Source organism: Capricornis sumatraensis, chromosome 8 (genome assembly GCF_032405125.1).
Source record: "Capricornis sumatraensis isolate serow.1 chromosome 8, serow.2, whole genome shotgun sequence".
Lineage (NCBI taxonomy): Eukaryota > Metazoa > Chordata > Mammalia > Artiodactyla > Bovidae > Capricornis > Capricornis sumatraensis.
The window spans coordinates 6,648,455-6,667,228 of NC_091076.1; the positions used below are offsets into that span (position 1 = coordinate 6,648,455).

Here is an 18,774-nt window from a genome sequence, read left to right on the forward strand (position 1 = left end):
ATCCTGGGTAGTACAATCAGGTATTTTATTGGCATTAATTTTTGTGTGTATAGATAGGCTTTATGATAGGTGAATTTCATTGCAGGATAGTAACAGAATGCATATTAGGAGGATGACAGGACTTTCCTGGTGGTATAGTGGATAGGAATCTGCCTGCCCATTCAGGGGACATGGGTTTGATCCCCAGTCCAGGAAGATCCCACATGCCTCTGGGCAACTAAGCCCATGGATGGGCCACAGCTACTGAGTCTACGTTCTAGAGCCACAACTACCGAAGCCTACAGCTTGTGCTCCACAACAAGAGCAGCCACCGTAATGAGAAGCCCGAGCACGACGACTGGAGAAAACTCATGCATAGCAACAAAGACCCAGTGTAGCCAAAAATAAATATGTAAAAAAAATTAAAAAAAAAAGAATGACTGAGTCTGACTGCACAGAGAACTCCTCCTTTCAAATGAAATCCACACTCCTTACTCAGCACTCGGTCATAACTAGACCTGCTGTTGCAGAGGCTCTGTCCCCTCCTCCTGCCGTGCCTGCCAAAGGGATCTGTTTGTATGTCCCTGAACGTGTTGGCATTCTCATGTCCGTGACCTTGGTACAGGCTGTTCTCTTGGAGAAATGCCCTCATCGTCTTAGTTTACTGCCTCACAAATGCAGTGTTTCTCAAACCTCAGTTCCTCATGTCTTTCCATGGAAACCTGTGTCTCAGCTGTGCCCCCACCTGCAGCCCCAAATGGGGCTTCATTTTCTATAAATTGTCTATAAATGACTCATTTTTCATAAGTAAATTTATGTTAATTTATATTAAATGTATAAATAAATTCATCTTCAAGGAAAAGTATCTATTATAATAAATAGGAAACCAGCATAAGTAGCCCTAAAAATAAAGTAACTATAAAAACACAGAATGAAAGTTTTAATAAAAATTGTTAATCTCTATTTAGGTAAAATTGTCAGCAAAAGCTCTGAGGTCAGTTCTGTGTGTGTGTGTGAGAGAGAGAGATTAACTAAATAGAGATTAACAAGTGTTAAAACGTTAGCACCACAATTGAGACTTTCCTCTTTGTCATATTCTAAAAGGTTGAAAACAAACTGAAGACACGGTAACTTTCTCAGTCACTGTAATTTTAAGCTGACTCTGTTCTCTTGAAAATCACTTGCGTATCACTGCAATCCATTTGTTAACCAAACATTTTTCAAGCATGTGCTATGTACCAGGCAGCTGATCTAGATGTTTGCAATAAACGCCATACTAAATAAGCACAGTCTTTGCCTCACAGACTGGAGAAAACACATACATGTAACCAAGGAATGGCCATAAAATGTCATTACTTATGAAAATAATTTGTGACAAAATTTCTCCAGCATCTCCATTACGCACGCCAGCTGCAGAGAAAACAAACCCTCTTGTAAATTATATGAGTTAGAGAAAATTAATTTCAAAAGTGCAATGGTTTATCATCTTTACAAAGTTTTTCACGGAAAAAGACTGGGAGCTGAATGCATCTTAATGTTTGATACGATGTGATGTGGGATCGTTGAAAGTCGTATTTATTTATTAGCAGTACCCAGCTGCCTGTGTGTGTGTGTTAGTCGCTCAGTCCTGTACAACTCTTTGCGACCCCATGGACTGTAGCCCACCAGGCTCTGTCCATGGGGATTCTCCAGGAAAGAATACTGCAGTGGGTTGGCATTTCCTTCTCCAAGAGATCTTCCTGACCGAGGAATCGAACCTGTGTCGCTTATGTCTCCTGCATTGACGGGCAGATCTTTTACCATTAGCGCCACCTTGGAAGCCGGCACACGGGATCTTATTTCCCCGACCAGCGATGGAACTCGCTTCCCCTGCAGAGGCTGCGGAGTCTTAACCACTGGACCACCAGCAAAGTCCCTAAAAGTAATTTTTCTTTTTTTAAGTAAGACTAGGGAGCGGGCCTGGACGCTCCTCTGGGTCTCCCTTTCCTCCGGAGCCACTCCTCCAAAGCTTAGCCACACCGCCACCAGGAAGCCCCTCTGGACGCCCCCGAGGGACTTGACCCTCCGCTGTGCGCCCCAAAGTCCCGGCGATTCCCCAGGCACCCGCTGCAGAAGAGCTCATCTGTCTATGTTCCAGATCTGCCCGCGGGCTCTGCCAGCTCCGACACCTGGCCCTCCCCTCTGCCTCCCGGGGGGGGACCCAGCTCAGTGCTGCCCGCCAGGACCGCCGGCGACAGACGGTCTCTCCGGCTTCCCCCGGGGCTGGCCGCGCTCGGGTTACCACCCAGTGGTCTTGCACGTTAGCGAGCGCTAGCACCGCCACGGCACCACCTCCGTCTTGCCGGAGCCTGGAGAACTTCGCGCCAGGTCAGCTCCACAGCACTCGGTTGGGCAGGGGGCCGGGGCGGGGCGGACACCCTACTACCTCCCCCAACCCGCCCGCACGGGTCCGGGCCCGGCGCCCGCAGATTCGGGGGAATCTTCCCGGATCACAGCCTCTCGGGAGGCACGGGGAGCGGTGGAGTCCGGGGACCAGGAGGTCAGGCCGCGGGTGGGCTGGAGTCTGGAGTCCCTGGTCCTCGGGGGCCGGGAGGGGTGGGGCTCCCCACTGTCCCCGCCCCGGGGGCGGAGCCGAGGTCCGAGCCTGCGGTACTTGAGACCAGGCGAAACTGGCGTGGGGCTTCCTGCCCAGCTTCCGCCTTCCACTGCCCGGCCTCGGACCGTGGAAGACCCGACCCCGCTTCCCGTGTCCACCACCGGCCAGACCCAGCCTCCCGGGTCCCCGGCTTGGCCCACGGGCCCCGGGCAGGTTCAGGTGCGGCGCCCGCCTCTTTCTCCCACCGGGCTCATCCTGCCGGGCGGCCATGGCGCGAGGAGACGCCCCGCGGGACAGGCAAGTTGGGGACCATGTACGGTGCGGCGTATGGGGATCCGGTGGTCGTGGGCAGCGCAGAGCCGCTCCCTTTGGGCTCTCTAAAGCGCAAAGACCAGTTGGAACTACAATTCCCGTCAGCCCCCTGCCTCGGGTGCCTGAGCCTGGGTGATGGGGGTTGTAGTCTGCTCTCCGAGCGGCGTGGGGGGAGGGTGCTGGTCTGGGAGGCGGAGGGACCGCCAGAGAGGGAAGTCCTCCGAGTGACCTTCTGTCTGATCCTCACAGCTACCACCTGGTCGGGATCAGCTTCTTTATCCTCGGGCTGGGCACCCTCCTCCCCTGGAACTTCTTCATCACAGCCATCCCGGTGAGACTCGTGGCCGGAGTGATAGATCCAAGGCCACAACCACCAGCCGTCCCTCCAGCGGCCTTTCCCCACCATGCTGCCTGTGAGAGTCAGTCTCTCGGTCGGTCCAACTCTTTGCGACTGCAATGGACTGGAGCCACACCGGGCTCCTCTGTCCATGGGATTTCCTAGGGAATCCTCATTGTGTCCCCTTTGTCGGCTGAAACAGAGGGCCGCAGAGAGGAGAGGACCCTCTCTCATGGCTAGGATCCACAAGCTTTCAGGAATGCCCAGATCCTAGCACAAGGCCACCAGGTCAGGAAATCCTGTGGAGCCAGCGAGGAGCTACCCACCCACCTCCCCTTTGTCATTATTCCTGGGCTGGTCACTCCAAAAGTGGTTATCCAAGCCTTTGATTTTCTTTGAAATAGCATGAATTACATTCATTCATCCAGTGTACACCTAGAGTTCCTGGCACTGGGGTTATAGGAGGAACTATAGCTGAGGAAGATTGCCTCCTCACCGAGCTTACATTATTTCAACGGAAGGCAGGAATCCGGGGCTGGTGTTCTCTTTGGTACGGGGTTATTCTTGTATATTAAAAGCAACAACTTTCCAGATGCCTCTTCAGTGCCTAGCTCTGTGCTGGGTCCTGGAGACCCAAAGATGAACCAGCCCCTGGTCTTGAGAGCAAGATAGGTGCCAAGGAAATGTTGGTAATGTAACATGATATGTGCCATCCCAAGCTTGGAGCAGAGTCCAATGGGTCCCCAGGGGAGAGAGCAATCCTTCTGATTAATAATAAGGTGATCTGTAACTTGGGAGAAGGGTAGGTAAAGTATTTGTGTTGGGAAGGTGAGTGGTCAGAGAGGGGAGGGCATTTCAAACAGAGCCGGCAGCCTGGTGAAGGCAACGAGAGGCAGAGAGTGCCAGCCTGTACAGAGAAAAGGCCAGAGCTTGGGGTGCCTGGAGTTTAGCAGGATGGAACAAGAAATGGGCCACAAAACAGAAACTAGTTCTGGCCACAAGGAGCCATGGGTGGGGAGAGGGGCAGTTAAGCAGAGTTGTGGCAGGATGTCCCCACTCCAGTACTCTTGCCTGGAAAATCCCATGGATGGAGGAGCCTGATGGGCTGCAGTCGATGGGGTCGCTAAGAGTCAGGCATGACTGAGCGACTTCACTTTCACGTTTCACTTTCATGCATTGGAGAGTGAAATGGCAACCCACTCCAGTGTTCTTGTCTGGAGAATCCCAGGGATGGGGGAGCCTGGTGGGCTGCCGTCTATGGGGTCACACAGAGTCGGACACAACTGAAGTGACTTAGCAGCAGCAGCAGCAGCAGCAGCAGTGGCAGGATGTGTGTTCCAGAGAGAAAGCAGTTGGTCAGCATCTGATCCAGAGCCTGGCTTACAGTCAGAGCTCCATAAATACCCAGGAATCTAGAAATTGCTGCAGGAGTGGGGGTGGGGGCCGCGACCGGCACCGGAGAGGAGGGGTGATCCAGAGATGGAGCACGGCCCAAGTTGGGGGCTCCTGGGCCTGGGCTCGGTCTCAGACTTCAGTTCAATTCCGTGCACGTTCATCGAGCTCCGACTATGTGCCAGGTTCTGGGGACAGCGCAAGGACAGAGATACAGTCCCGCAGAAGTTAACGGAGCGATCCCGGGCGTGGGAGGAGGCAGAGGAAGAGGGCTGGGGGGTTCCCGAGGGTAGGTAGGTTGTGGGGTAACCCTGTACCCTACCCCCTGGCCTCCTGGCAGTACTTCCAGGGGCGGCTGGCGGGGGCCAACAGCACCGCCGAGACCCTGGGCACCAACCACACGAGCCCCGCAGATACCTTCAACTTCAACAACTGGGTGACGCTGCTGTCGCAGCTGCCGCTGCTGCTCTTCACACTCCTCAACTCCTTCCTGTACCAGTGGTGAGAGCCCCGCCCCGGGGCTCAGTCCCAGGCCCGCCCCCTGGGTCCCGCCCCCTTTGCTGAGGCAGCTCCATCTGGGCCCCGGGCGGTGGGGGGCGCGGGGCGGGGCGGCGAGGGGGAAGCCCTCCCATCCTCCCTCCCCTCCCTCTGGGTCTTTCCCCGGGCCCCCACTGTCCAGCGCTGGGATGAAACTCTTCGCCCTCCTCCCCTCGCCTGGCCCGAGCCCAGCGATGCCCACTCTGCCCCTCACACTTCCAAACAGCATCCCTGAGATGGTGCGGATTCTGGGCAGCCTGCTGGTCATCCTGCTCCTCTTTACCCTGACGGCGGTGTTGGTCAAGGTGGACATGAGCCCCGGGCTCTTCTTCTCCATCACCATGGCCTCCGTCTGGTTCATCAACTGTGAGCACCTCGGCCCCTCCCCACCTCCCCACCCTGCCCCACCAGGACTTCAGCCGAGCCTCTTGTAACTGAAAGGGCCCAAGGTATCGAAGGAAAGACAGAAGAAACATCACCCATATCCCCGAGGAGAAACCGAGGCCCAGAGGAGAGGAGAAGTCACTCGTCCCAGGCCCCGCAGTGACCTGAGAGCTGGTCTTCTGGCCCCCAGCCCCTCACACCCAGGGCTGCACCTCGGAAGAGGAATGCATGTGGGGTGTTACACCAGAGTGTCCAACCTAGTCCAGAGTCCCCTGTGCACCCAGCCGACACCCTCTCCAGGGAGCCCTTGGGGCCTACCTAGTTGAGCAGCTGCCCCCAATCCTGTCCTTCCACAGCCTTCGGTGCAATTCTGCAAGGCAGCCTCTTCGGACAACTGGGCACCATGCCTTCCAAGTACAGCACCCTCTTCCTCAGTGGCCAGGGCCTGGCCGGGATCTTCGCTGCCCTTGCCATGCTCATATCCATGGCCAGTGAGTAGATTTGGGTGGCAGTCTGGGATTCTGGGGAGCAGAGCCTGTGCTAAGGATGAGATGTTTTGGGCTGTGGTCGAGACAGAGGTGATGGGGTGATGGGGGAGCTAGGGATTGGGTGTGGGGCTCTTGAGTCCAACCATGAGAGAATGATGGGTGAGGGCTGGGTTAACTTGGGGCCCAGGGCAGGATTCCTGAGGCCAGCACTCGCCTGTGGCAGTAGGTTGAGGTTGAGGTAAGGGGAGACAGGTGTGGGATTCAGATAGGCTTGGGTCTGAACTCCGGTTCCACTGTTCTCTAGCCAGGGGCATTGGATAAGGCACTTACCTGTGTTTGCTTCCCAACCTGAATGATTCTTACAGCTCCATACTCAGATTGTAAGAAGCGTGCATTTATAATGAGCACATACTAAGTGCTCAACAAAAATGACAGAGTGAGAGATGTGAAGGGCCAGGCCAGGGCCCCCTGCACAAGGGTCCTGAGTGTCAGTGGGAGGAATGGAAGAGGCCGGGAGGTGAGTCTGGGATGTGTGTACTGCGAAGTAGGACAAGCTCCCTGCGGGAGCTGGTGGACAGTCATCTCCCTTCTGCAGCTGAAGTCTCTGCACAGGTGGCGTGGATGCCCAGACGTCCGCCCTGGGGTACTTCATCACGCCCTGTGTGGGCACCATCATGTCCATCGTGTGCTACCTGAGCCTGCCCCACCTGGTGAGCCTGGTATTGGGCTCGAGGCCCACTTCGGAGCATCACAGATACCGCCCTGAGTCTGAGGCCCTGAGAGAAGCCAAAGGAGGCAGAGGGGCCCAGTCCTGATCCCCAAAGGAGTCAGCCACTGGGGGACCCCAGCCTCTAAGTCAGCAGGGTGGGGAGGGATCCAGGCACCTCAGCCCAAGCCAGGCAGGGACAACGCTTTCCTTCTGCAGAAGTTTGCCCGCTACTATCTGGCCAAGAAACCATCGAAGGCACAAGGTCAGGAGCTGGAGACCAAAGCTGAGCTTCTCCAGTCTGGTGAGCCCGGGACCCTGCCGGGGAAGTGGAAGAGCCAGGGGAGGCTGGAGCCATCTCCACAGGGAAGCATTTCAGCTCTGTCCCCAACTAGACCCCTCATCTCTAGGAGCCTCGAGTGAGCAGAGGCAGACGATCTTGAAGGGAAGTCAGTGGGATTGAAGTCACCCTTCAATTGCCCTTTGGGCCTCAGTTTCCTCCTCCATAAAATGGGGAGGCAGCAGAGCTTCAGGCCTGCAGGTCCTAGATCCAGGTGTGTCTGAGTTTAAATCCTAGCTTCAAGACATCCAAGCTATGTGACCTCAGTCAAGTCACATAACCCCTCTGAGCCTCAGGGGGTTTTTTTGTTTTTGTTTTTTATAAAGCAGTGGTAGTGGAATAATCCCTCTAAGGTGCTTAACTGTGCCTGGTACATGTAGAAAGTGAAGTCGCTCAGTCGTGTCCGACTCTTTGCAACCCGGTGGACTGTGGCCCACCAGGCTCCTCTGTCCATGGGATTCTCCAGGCAAGAATACTGGAGTGGGTTGCCATTTCCTTCTCCAGGGGATCTTCCCGACCCAGGGATCGAACCCAGGTCTTCCGCATTGCAGGCAGACACTTTAACCTCTGAGCCACCAGGGAAGCATGTATGTAGTTAATAAACAGTGAAGGTGAAAGTGTTAGTTGCTCAGTTGTGTCTGACTCTTTGCAACACCATGGACTGTAGCCCACCAGGCTCCTCTGTCCATGGATTCTCCAGGCAAGAATACTGGAGAGGGTTGCCATTAGAGAAGACCCAGGGGATCTTCCGGACCCAGGGATTGAACCTGGGTCTCCTGCATTGCAGGCAGTTCTTTACCAACTGAGCCACCAGGGAAGCCTAATAAATAGTAGATTGGCATATTTCCATTAATTCTCTTGGCCTGCACCTGGGCTGGTGGAGGGTCACTTGTTTTAACTGCTTGGAATCTCCCCTCTTCCGGCCTGACTGTCATAGGCGTGACCCTGCCCTCTCCCCTTGCCCCAGATGAGAAGAATGGGATTCCCAACAGCCCCCAGAGGGCAGCCCTGACTCTGGATCTTGACCTTGAGAAGGAGACAGAGGTGGAACCAGAGGAACCCCAGAAGCCAGAAAAACCTTCAGTTTTCATCGTCCTCCGGAAGGTTTGGCTTGGATACAACCCCCAACCCTCATCCCTGGGGAAGAGAGCTGCTCTCTCCAGCCTACCCCAGAGACTCTTAGAATGGACTAAGACCTTAGTACTCAGCTTGTCCACCCCGAGGTGACAGGGTCATGGTGGGTCAGGGACACGCTGGGCCAGGCTCCAGTGTCCCGCTCCTGGGGCCAAGGCTTGGGTGGAGGGGTTGTGGCCGCATGTTGGGCTCCGAGTCTGGCTGCCCCCTCACACCCCTTCCTCTGGCTCCCAGATCTGGCTGACGGCGCTGTGCCTCGTGTTGGTCTTCACAGTCACCCTGTCCGTCTTCCCGGCTATCACAGCCATGGTGACCAGCTCCACCGGTCCTGGGAAGTGGAGTGAGTAGTGGGAAGCGGCAGAGGACAGGGCAATGGAGGTGGAGGAGAGAGAGGGGAGTGGGCAGCCTGGACCAGGGTGAGCCCCCTCTGTCCCCCACCCAGGTCAGTTCTTCAACCCCATCTGCTGCTTCCTCCTCTTCAACGTCATGGACTGTCTGGGACGGAGCCTAACCTCTTACTTCCTGTGGGTGAGCACGTCTACTGGGGTGATTGGACATTTGGAGAAGCAGTCAAGAATCAGAGAGTGTGAAAGAGCGCAAAAGGGTGACTTCCCAACACTGACTGCCCCTGGTCTGGGTTTGGTAATGGAACAGCCAGTTAGCACAGAGCACCAGCCCCTGGAGGCATGCAAGCCAGGGCTTGGACTAAATTCTCCGAAAGCAGAACCCATGTCCAGTTGACCTCTGTCTCCAGCATCCAGCTGAGGGCCCAGCCCCTGGTACGTGGAGAGTGTTTACACAGAGGTTCCTGCGCCATGTGAGAGGTCAGGCAGGATTCCTAGTATTTGGATTGTTTTTCGCCACGATGCTGCTTCTTTCAATGAAACCTTCCAAGGACACACAACAAATATTGTAGATCAAAGAGGAGCTGCTCTGATCGGGTCTGGGTCCCCAGTTTCCAATCCCATCTGCCCCAAAGGGTTCTTTGGAACCCCCACGGGTGCTCAGCGCAACCAACTTTGAAAACCAGAGACGTTCTTCTAGTTCTGCCACTGAAAGAGCACAGACTGGCTCTCAGGAGAGGCAGAGGCTGGGCGCTTATGGGCAGGGTGGCCTTGGCCTTGCCCCTCGCTCTCCAGAGGTCCCCGTGCTGGGTCCTCCCTGGCTCATGCGGGGTAGGTTGGGGGAAGTGATAGTGGAATCTCTCGGGGGTGGCCCAGAGCAAAGGCGCTGCTCCCGGGGACCGCCCTCACCCCCGCCTTCCGCTGCAGCCTGACGAGGACAGCCGGCTGCTGCCCCTGCTGGTCTGCCTGCGCGTCCTGTTCGTGCCGCTCTTCATGCTGTGCCACGTGCCCGAGAGGTCCCGACTGCCCATCCTCTTCCCCCAGGACGCCTACTTCATCACCTTCATGCTGCTGTTCGCTGTCTCAAATGGTTACCTGGTGTCCCTCACCATGTGCCTGGCGCCCAGGTCCGGGGGATGGGAAGGCAAGGGGAGGGCTTGGGAGCGGGCAGGTGGGCTCACTCTTGAAGAGGGACAGCCGCCAAGAGTTCGGCTTCTGGCCAGCCCAGCCCGAGCTGTTTCTCCAGGCCTCACTGGTACCCCGCCGTCAGGCCAGGCCCTCACTGATGGACTGGCCCCAGGCCAGGAGCTGAGGAGCAGGGGACTTGGCTGGGAGGTTCCTACCTAGTAAGGCAGCTCAGGCCGATTCTGGGGCCTTGGCTCTGGTCCTCAGTTTCCCCCTCTGTGAGCAAGCAGGTTGCACTGTCATTCCTTAGGGCCCAGCTACTCTCCCACATTCTCAGTTGCAGGGGACCCAAGGTTTAGGTCACAAGCAGAGTTCCTGGGCTGGTCACCCTGGGGACAAGGGAGCGTAGAAAGGATAGGAAGACCAGGTAGGGGACATTTTGCCAAGAAGGAAGGCAGGGGCATCTGGACCTCAGGGGCGTGAGAGACATCCATGTCCAGTGGCCCCATTTTACAGATCAGGAAACTGGAGTCCAGAGGGAAGGGCCTCATTATAGTGGCCCGAAAGTTGGGCCAGCCCAGACTAGAAATTATCCGTCCTGTTGTTAGAGGGGCAGAGGGCACGGGGCTGGGTCCAGGGTGGGCCCCACATTTTTCTCAGAGCTCCTCTCCTGTGTGTTCCAGGCAGGTGCTGCCACAGGAGAGGGAGGTGACCGGCACCCTCATGACCTTCTTCCTGGCGCTGGGGCTCTCTTGTGGCGCCTCCCTTTCCTTCCTCTTCAAGGCGCTGCTCTGAAGCGCTCCATCAAGGGCTCTCCCAGCGTGTCTCTTCAGAGCTGAGGCCCAGCGCTGGGGGAATGACAGGCCAGGCTCAAGCCTCCACCAGGCCGGGTGGGCGGGGGCCCTGTGGCCTGAGGGCTCCAGCAAGAGGTGGGCTCTCCTTCCAGGGCTGGCGGCCACTGGGAGTGCTGCTAGGAAGAATTCACCGCCTGCCATTCCAGCCCTCACCCAGGAGTAGAGCTGACGCACTGTCTGGATGCACATAAAACCTCACTGAAAGGGTGATCATCAGGGGAAAGAGGGCCGAGGACCACGGCCCATCCTCACCGTCAGGACTGTGTTCATTAATCTCTACAAACCCACTGGCGAGTCGCCAGGACTCAGAGGCCACAGGTGGAGTCTTGCCAACCGTGTGGCTGGTGTGGACACGGCCTCAGAGTCCGTGTGGGGGTGGGGGCCAGTCCAGGGCAGGACCTCCTCTTCTCTCCAGGCCTCAGCGACCCCTCGGTCGGGTCTCTCGGACTTCAGAACAGAGGAATCCAGGGAGGTTGAGGGGATGGGGGAGAATGAGTTAGGGATCTGAGGGATTTCAAAGGACCCTCCGGGCCTCAAACAGTGTCTATGTCGCCAGCACTCACTGTGTCCACTCCCCGGAGCCCAGTTGGGCCCGGGTCCCGGAACTGCAGTTAGCCTGCAGGCATGAGCTGCATTTTACAGTTTGCAAAACTCTTCCGACCTTGCCCTTTCGCTGAAGCCACGTTGAGGCCCTTGGAGGGAGGCTGGCAGGGACTGTGCCCCTCTCTGTACAGGTGAGGAAACCCAGTCCCGGGGGAATGACCAGTTCTTGGCAGAGCCAGAACCCAGTCCCCACCTGCCTATAGGTGCTCTTCTTCCTGCCCTCTGCCTGCTTCCCTTTTCCTCAAGGGGTTCAAGGCAAAAGCCCTGAAGACCACACCTTTTTTTGCTTGTGTTTCCCTCAGACCCTGCTCCTGTGTCTAATAACAACCATCTTCATTTGTACAATGATCTCACTGAATCTTTATTTCCAAAGCGCTTTCAGTTCTGTTGACTTTGATGAGCTGGGTGAGGTGGGGATGATTGTACCCATTGGACAGATGGGATGACCGAGGCCCTGAGAAGGGAAGGGATTTGTGGGCATCCCTGGGCTGGGCCTTCCTGGCCACATGATGGCCAAGGGGTACTGGCTTGCAAGGAGCCCTGTGCTCCCAGACAGACTGCCTGGTTGCATGAATAACTATGACTCTCTCCCCGCACCAGCATCCTCTGCCTCCCCAGGCTCCCGCCTTCTCAGAAATGGAGCCTCAGAGATACAGTCAGCCAGTTCTGCAGAGGGATAGAGGAAAAGCCTGCTTTGCCACACATCTGTGCCACCCTGCCCAGGGCAGGGAAGAGCAGAGTGTTTGAGATTACCAGCACGGACCTTTCTGCCCATTTGCCCTCCTGCCTCCCATGTCCACTGAATGAACAGCTGTTATATACCAGGTGATGAGTCAGCGCCAGGCCCTGCTCAGAAGCCAGAGGCTGTTTTGCAACCAAAGAGGAAAGTGAGGCAAGATAGGACCTTGGGGACCTCCCCAGTGGTCCAGTGGTTAAGAGTCCACCTTGCAATACAGGGGATGCTGGTTTGAATCCTGGTCGGGGAGCTAAGATCCCACATGCCCAAAGGCAACTAAGCTCATGCTACAGCTAGAGAGCTTGAGTGTCACAGTGAAAGATCTGGCATGCCACAATGAAGATCCAGAGCAGCCACACACACACACCACACACACACACAAAAGATACGATCTTGGGAACTGAAATAAAGACACAGGCCAACTCCAAGTGAGGATTCATTCCTTCAACCATTAGTCACTGTGCCAAGTTCTGGGTGGTCTGACGGCCCTGAAACAAAGGAGCTATGACCCTGCTCCCAAGGCCACGGGAAATAGAATGTAACATGTGATAGGGCTTGTGAGGACCCTGCAGAATGTGTAATATGAGATGCTAGAGGAGGGGGCCATTGATCTTACTGGAAAGTTCAGGCAGGCATCCCTGAGGAGGTGTCCTCTGAACTGGGCATTGAGGGATGAATATGAGTTCGCTGGGCTGAGTTGGGGGTTGGGGAGCAACCCAGGCAGATGTACCAGAAAATGCAAGGCATGGATGGATATGGAATATTCAGGGAACAGTGGGGACTTCTGGCAGCAGGGCAGGGGGTGTGGGGAGTCCTAGGGTGTGGGGAGTCCTAGGGTGTGAGAGAGGGGGAGGGGAGAGGATAAGGCTGGGGCAGTGGGCTGCAGACAAATGCTGAAGGGCCTTAGGGGTGAGGCCTAACCAGGGAATTAGAGAGAGGAGGAGACATAAAGGAGAAGAGGCGGCTCCCTCTACAGAAGCCATTTGACTTGGTGATTTAAGAGCATGTGCCCTGACCCAGAGTCCTGGGTTTGAAGTCAGGCTCTTTCCCAGCATGGGGAATAGGGATTCCTGAAGACTGGAGTCCTAGAGAAAGCGCTGGAGTAAAGGTTGACATTTTCTAAATGGTAGCTGTAGTCCTGGGAATATTTTGTACAGACCACTAAGCCTAACTGTACCCTTTGGCTGGGACTGGTGGGAGCAGGACCCCAATAATTCCTAGGCCCCCTTCTCTTTTTCACCTTCAGGGACTATTGTCTGTTGTACTTAAAAGCTCCCTAGACCTGCCAAACCCAGCCATCCCAGGGAACCCAATGGTGCTGGTCCATGGTGCAAGCCCAGGTGGGGCTGAGCAGTGGAGGATCAGTCCAGAAAGAGAACACCCACCCCTCAGGTGCCCTTATGATGCCACAACCTGGAATTCCTTCTTCCGGTCCTCCTCCCCGGTATACTCAGCCCAACTTTCTCGTCAGATCAGGATGCAGCTGGGTTTAATGTTAGAGACAAATACTTGAAAATTTTAAAAAAATAAAAGGGGACTTCGCTGGTGGCCCAGTGGCTAAGACTCTGTGCCCCCAATGCAGGGGACCTGGGTTTGATCCCTGGTCCCGGAACTAGATCCCACATGCTGCAACTAAATGCCTGTGTGCCACAACTAGGACCCAGGGCAGTCAAATAAATAATAAAACCTACTTTTAAAAAAAGAAACAAATACTTGGGCTGAGGGGCTACCCTTGCTGGTCCCTCTGCTGATGCCCAGCACTACCCCCCTACCCAGGCACTGCCACCTCCCCAGCCTGACACAGCTCTGCCAACAGGCCTGGTTTCCCTTAGAAGCAGCCAGTGTCCACGAGCAAACAGTTGGAGAGGGCTCTAAGTGGCGGGCACTGAGACAGGCTCATGGAAGGATGCAAACATTGGAAGGCCAGTCTTTATCCTCAAGCTGCTCGCCTTTTCATGAGATGGACAATTCCTGGTTTGGTAAATGGATTTGGCTCTCCAATTAAAAGTCAGAGATTGGACTTTTAATGTGAAAAGCATTGGCCGGTGGTTGAGAATCAGCCTGCCAATGAAGGGGACACAGGTTAGATCCCTGGCCTAGGAAGATTCCACTTGCCATGGGGCAACTAAGCCCGTGGGCCACAACTACTGAAGCCCGAGCACCCAGAGGCTGTGCTCTGCAACAAGAGAAGCCACTACAATGAGAAGCCTGAGTAAACTAGAGAAAAGCCCACACAGCCAGAAATAAATCAATTTTATTAAAAAGGAGTCAGAGATTGTCAGAACGGATTTTTTAATGATTCAACTACATGCTGTCTACCACTTCAGAGTCAAAAACACAAATAGATTGAAAGTGAAAGGATGGAAAAAAGGTATTGTGTGCAAACATAAACAAATGACAGTTCAGGTGGATATGCTAATCTCAGAAATACAAAAAGACTAATTCAAAAATCATTCAAGAGACAAAGAAGGATGTTATATATTTATGAAAGAGTAAGTCCACCAAGAAGATATAATAATTACATACATACCTAAAAACAAAGTCCTAAAAAATATGGAGCAAAAATTGACAAAATTGAAGGAGAAATAGACATTTATACAATAATAGAGACTTCAAGATTCCACTTTCAATAAAGGATAGAACAACTAGAGAGATCAACAAGGAAACAGAGGACTTGAACACACATGAACCAAATAGGCCAAAGAGACCTATATACACAACACTTGACCTAAAAACAGCAGAATATACCTTCTTCCCAAGTGCACATGGAACGTTCCCCAGGAGAGATCATATATTAGGCCACAAAACAAAGCTGCAATAACTTTTAAAAGAGTCAAATCACACAAAGCATCTTTTCCACTCACAGTGGAACGAAACTAGAAACCAATAATAGGAAAACTGGAAACTTCACAAATACATGGAAATTAAACAACATTCCCCTAAACAACTAATCAGTTAAAAAAGAAATCAAAAGATAAGTTAGAAAATGCTTTGAGACAAATGGAAATGGAAACAACACACTAAATTTTATGGGATGCAGCAAGAGCCAGGCTGAGAGGGAACTTAGAGGTGTCAATGCCTACATTAAAAGGAGGAAGGAGCTCAGGCAAATTAAACCCAGAGCTAACAGAAGGAAGGAGATGCTAAAGATTAGAGAGGAGATGAACAAAACGGAGGACAGAAAAACAACAGAGAAAAATCAATGAAACCAAATGTTGATTCTTCAAAACAATCAATAAAATTGACACACTTTTGAGTTGTTTAAGAAAAAAAGAGATTTTAAAATTACTAAAATCAGAAATGAAAGGGGTCATTACTATTGGTTGTACAAAAATAAAAAGCATTATAAGAGAATACTATGAATACTTGTATGCCAACAAATGAGAAACCTAGACGAAATGGACTAGATGAAATTCTTAGAAACATACAAACTAGATGAAATTCCTAGAAACATACAAACTACCAAAAGTGACCCAAGAAGAAATAGAAAATCTGGATGTATCTATATCAAGGCAGGAGACTGAATCAGTAATCAAAAACCTCTCAGGAAATTTCAGGACCAGTGGACTTCACACACAAATTCTACCAATCATTTAAAGAATTAATACCAACCCTCAAACTCTTCCAAAAAATACAAGAGGAGAATACTTCCTAACTCTTTGTATGTGACCAGCATTACCCTGATGCCAAAGCTAAATAAAGATATCACAAGAAAAGAAAACTACAAACCAAAATCCGTTATAAATATAGGTGTAAAATTCCTCACAAAACACTAGTAGACTGAACCCAGCAACACAGTAAAGAATTATACAGCATGACCAAGTGGGAGTTATTCTAGAATGAAGGTGGTTCATTGGAATGAACCTAACTTTGGACCTGGAATGTTAGGTCCATGAATCAAGGTAAATTGGAAGTAGTCAACCAGGAGATGGCAAGAGTAAACATCAACATTTTAGGAATCAGTGAACTGAAATGGACTGGAATGGGTGAATTTAACTCTGATGACCATTATATCTACTATTGTGGGCAAGAATCCCTTAGAAGAAATGGAGTACCCTCATAGTCAACAAGAGTCCAAAACGCAGTACTTGGGTGCAATCTCAGAAATGACAGAATGATCTGTGTTCGTTTCCATGGCAAACCATTCAATATCACAGTAATCCAAGTCTATGCCCCGACTAGTAATGCTGAAGAAGCTGAACTTGAATGGTTCTATGAAGACCTACAAGACCCTTTAGAACTAACACCCAAAAAAGATGTCCTTTTCATTATAGGGGACTGGAATGAAAAAGTAGGAAGTCAAGAGATACCTGGAGTAACAGGCAAATTTGGCCTTGGCGTACAAAATGAAGCAGGGGAAAGGTTAATAGAGTTCTGCCAAGAAAATGCACTGGTCATAGCAAACACCCTCATAGCAAACACCCAGCAACACAAGAGAAGACTCTACACATGGACATCATCAGATGGTTACTACCAAAATCAGATTGATTATATTCTTTGCAGCAAAAGATGGAGAACTCTATACAGTCGGCAAAAACCAAGACCGGGAGCTGACTGTGGCTCAGATCATGAACTCCTTATTGCAAAATTCAAACTTAAATTGAAAAAAAGTAGGGAAAACGACTAGACCATTCAGGCATGACCTAAATCAAATCCTTTATGATTATACAGTGGAAGTAACAAATAGATTCAAGGGATTAGATCTGATAGAGTGCCTGAAGAACTATGGACGGAGGTTCGTGACATTGTACAGGAGGCAGTGATCAAGACCATCCCCAAGAAAAAGAAATGGAAAAAGGCAAAACAGTTGTCTGAGGAGGCCTTACAAATAGCTGAGAAAAGAAGAGAAGCTAAAGGCAAAGAAGAAAAGGAAAGATAAACCCATCTGAATGCAGAGTTCCAAAGAATAGCAAGGAGAAATAAGAAAGCCTTCCTCAGTGCTTGCTTCAGCAACACATATACTAAAATTGGAATGATACAGAGAAGATTAGCATGACCCCTGAGCAAGGATGACACGCAAATTCGTGAAATGTTCCACTCAAGTTGATGTATGGCAAAACCCACCACATATTGTAAAGTAATTAGCCTCCAATTAAAATAAATTAATTAATTTTGAAAAAAAAAGAAAAAAGAAAGCCTTCCCTCAGTGATCAATGCAAAGAAACAGAGGAAAACAATAGAATGGGAAAGGCTAGAGATCTCCTCAAGAAAATTAGAGATACCAAGGGAACCTTTCATGCAAAGGTGGGCACAATAAAGGACAGAAAAAGCATGGATCTAACAGAAACAGAAGATATTAAGAAGAGGTGGCAAGAATACACAGAACTACACAAAAAAGATCTTAATTGTTAGGGACCAAACGATGGGCTCTAGGACCTGAGTCATGTTTACCAGAAAGAGACAGGACATGCGCTCATTCTGCCTGGCCAATCATGTAACGCCAGCTACTCCTGTAACTGAGACAAAGAACTGTCTGTATATAAGCCGCCATACTCCTTTGTTCGGGGCTCTTGTCGGATTCCACTGTGCTGGAAGAGACTTGGGCCCTAGCACGCTAGAAATAAACTCCCTTCTTGCCTTTGCATTACTGTGGTGGACTTGCTCTCTCATTCGGTTCGGAGATACGGGCTCGGTGCATAAAATTAATGACCCAGATAAACACGATGGTGTGATCACTGGCCTAGAGCCAGACATCCTGGAATGCGAAGTCAAGTGGGCCTTGGGAAGCATCACTATGAACAAAGCTAGTAGAGGTGATGGAATTTAAGCTGGGCTATTTCAAATCCTAAAAGATGATGCTATTAAAGTGCTGGCATACTCAATACGTCAGCAAATTTGGAAAACTCAGCAGTGGCCACAGGACTGGAAAAGGTCAGTTTTCATTCCAATCCCAAAGAAAACCAATACCAAAGAATGTTCAAACTACCACACAATTATACTCATCTCACACGCTACCAAAGTGATGCTCAAAATTCTCCAAGCTAGGCTTCAACAGTACATGAACCAAGAACTTCCAGATGTTCAAGCTGGATTTAGAAAAGGCAGAGGAACCAGAGATCAAATTGCCAATATGTATTGGATCATCGAAAAAGTAAGAGAGTTCCATCTACTTTTGCATTATTGACTATGCCAAAGCCTCTGACTGTGTGGATCACAATAAACTGTGGAAAATTCTGAAAGAGATGGGAATACCAGACCACCTTACCTGCCTCCAGAGAAATCTGTATGCAGGTCAAGAAGCCACAGTTAGAACTGGACATGGAACAACATACTGGTTCCAAATCGGGAAAAGAGTACGTCAAGGCTGAATATTGTCACGCTGCTTATTTAACTTATATGCAGAGTACATCATGGGGAATGCCAAACTGGAGGAAGCACAAGCTGGAATCAAGATTGCTGGAAGAAATATCAATAACCTCAGATACGCAGATGACACCACCCTTATGGCAGAAAGGGAAGAGGAACTGAAGAGCCTCTTGATGAAAGTGAAAGAGGAAAATGAAAGAGCTCCCTTAAAACTCAACATTCAAAAAACGAAGATTATGGCATCTGGTCCCACGACTTCATGGCAAATAGACGGGGAAACAGTGGAAAGAGTGAGAGACTTTATTTTCTTGGGCTCCAAAATTACAGCAGATGATGACTGCAGCCATGAAATTAAGAGGCTTGCTCTTTAGAAGAAAAGTTATGACCAACCTAGACAGTATATTAAAAAGCACTAATGAAAGATAGAAATACTCAACAAACAAGGCATAAACAAGAACTTTCTCAATCTGAAAAAGCGTTTATGAAAAGTCTACAACTAATGTCATGCTTAACTGTGAAAGAGTGAAGTCTCCCTGAGATCAGGAAAAAGACAAGGATGCCTACTTTTCACTATTTCATCTGTTCAACTTTGTACTGGAAG

At 51.3% G+C, this 18,774-nt stretch overlaps 1 protein-coding gene and 1 non-coding gene across 2 annotated transcripts; both read left to right on the forward strand.

Annotated features, from left to right (window-relative positions):
* The first annotated feature begins 2,843 nt into the window (after window positions 1-2,843).
* On the forward strand, window positions 2,844-10,545 carry SLC29A2 (solute carrier family 29 member 2). Its single transcript, XM_068978195.1, has 12 exons — window positions 2,844-2,872; window positions 3,137-3,218; window positions 4,957-5,117; window positions 5,380-5,519; window positions 5,894-6,028; window positions 6,638-6,735; window positions 6,951-7,035; window positions 8,039-8,175; window positions 8,440-8,545; window positions 8,648-8,733; window positions 9,477-9,676; window positions 10,358-10,545. Exons 1-12 carry the CDS (start codon window positions 2,844-2,846, stop codon window positions 10,467-10,469), a joined length of 1,371 nt encoding a protein of 456 aa, XP_068834296.1. The 3' UTR covers window positions 10,470-10,545.
* Window positions 10,546-16,804: 6,259 nt separating this feature from the next.
* Window positions 16,805-16,911, forward strand: LOC138084829 (U6 spliceosomal RNA). The gene has a single exon (XR_011145237.1). It is a non-coding gene; the product is annotated as a U6 spliceosomal RNA (small nuclear RNA).
* The last annotated feature ends 1,863 nt before the right edge of the window (window positions 16,912-18,774 follow it).

Excerpts from the sequence above, each read along its gene's own strand:
- SLC29A2 (XM_068978195.1), top strand. The coding sequence starts at position 2,844 with ATGGCGCGAGGAGACGCCCCGCGGGACAG. Across the intron at positions 7,036-8,038 it reads AGCTGAGCTTCTCCAGTCTG|ATGAGAAGAATGGGATTCCC; the intron begins GTGAGCCCGGGA and ends CCCTTGCCCCAG. Across the intron at positions 8,734-9,476 it reads TAACCTCTTACTTCCTGTGG|CCTGACGAGGACAGCCGGCT; the intron begins GTGAGCACGTCT and ends CTTCCGCTGCAG.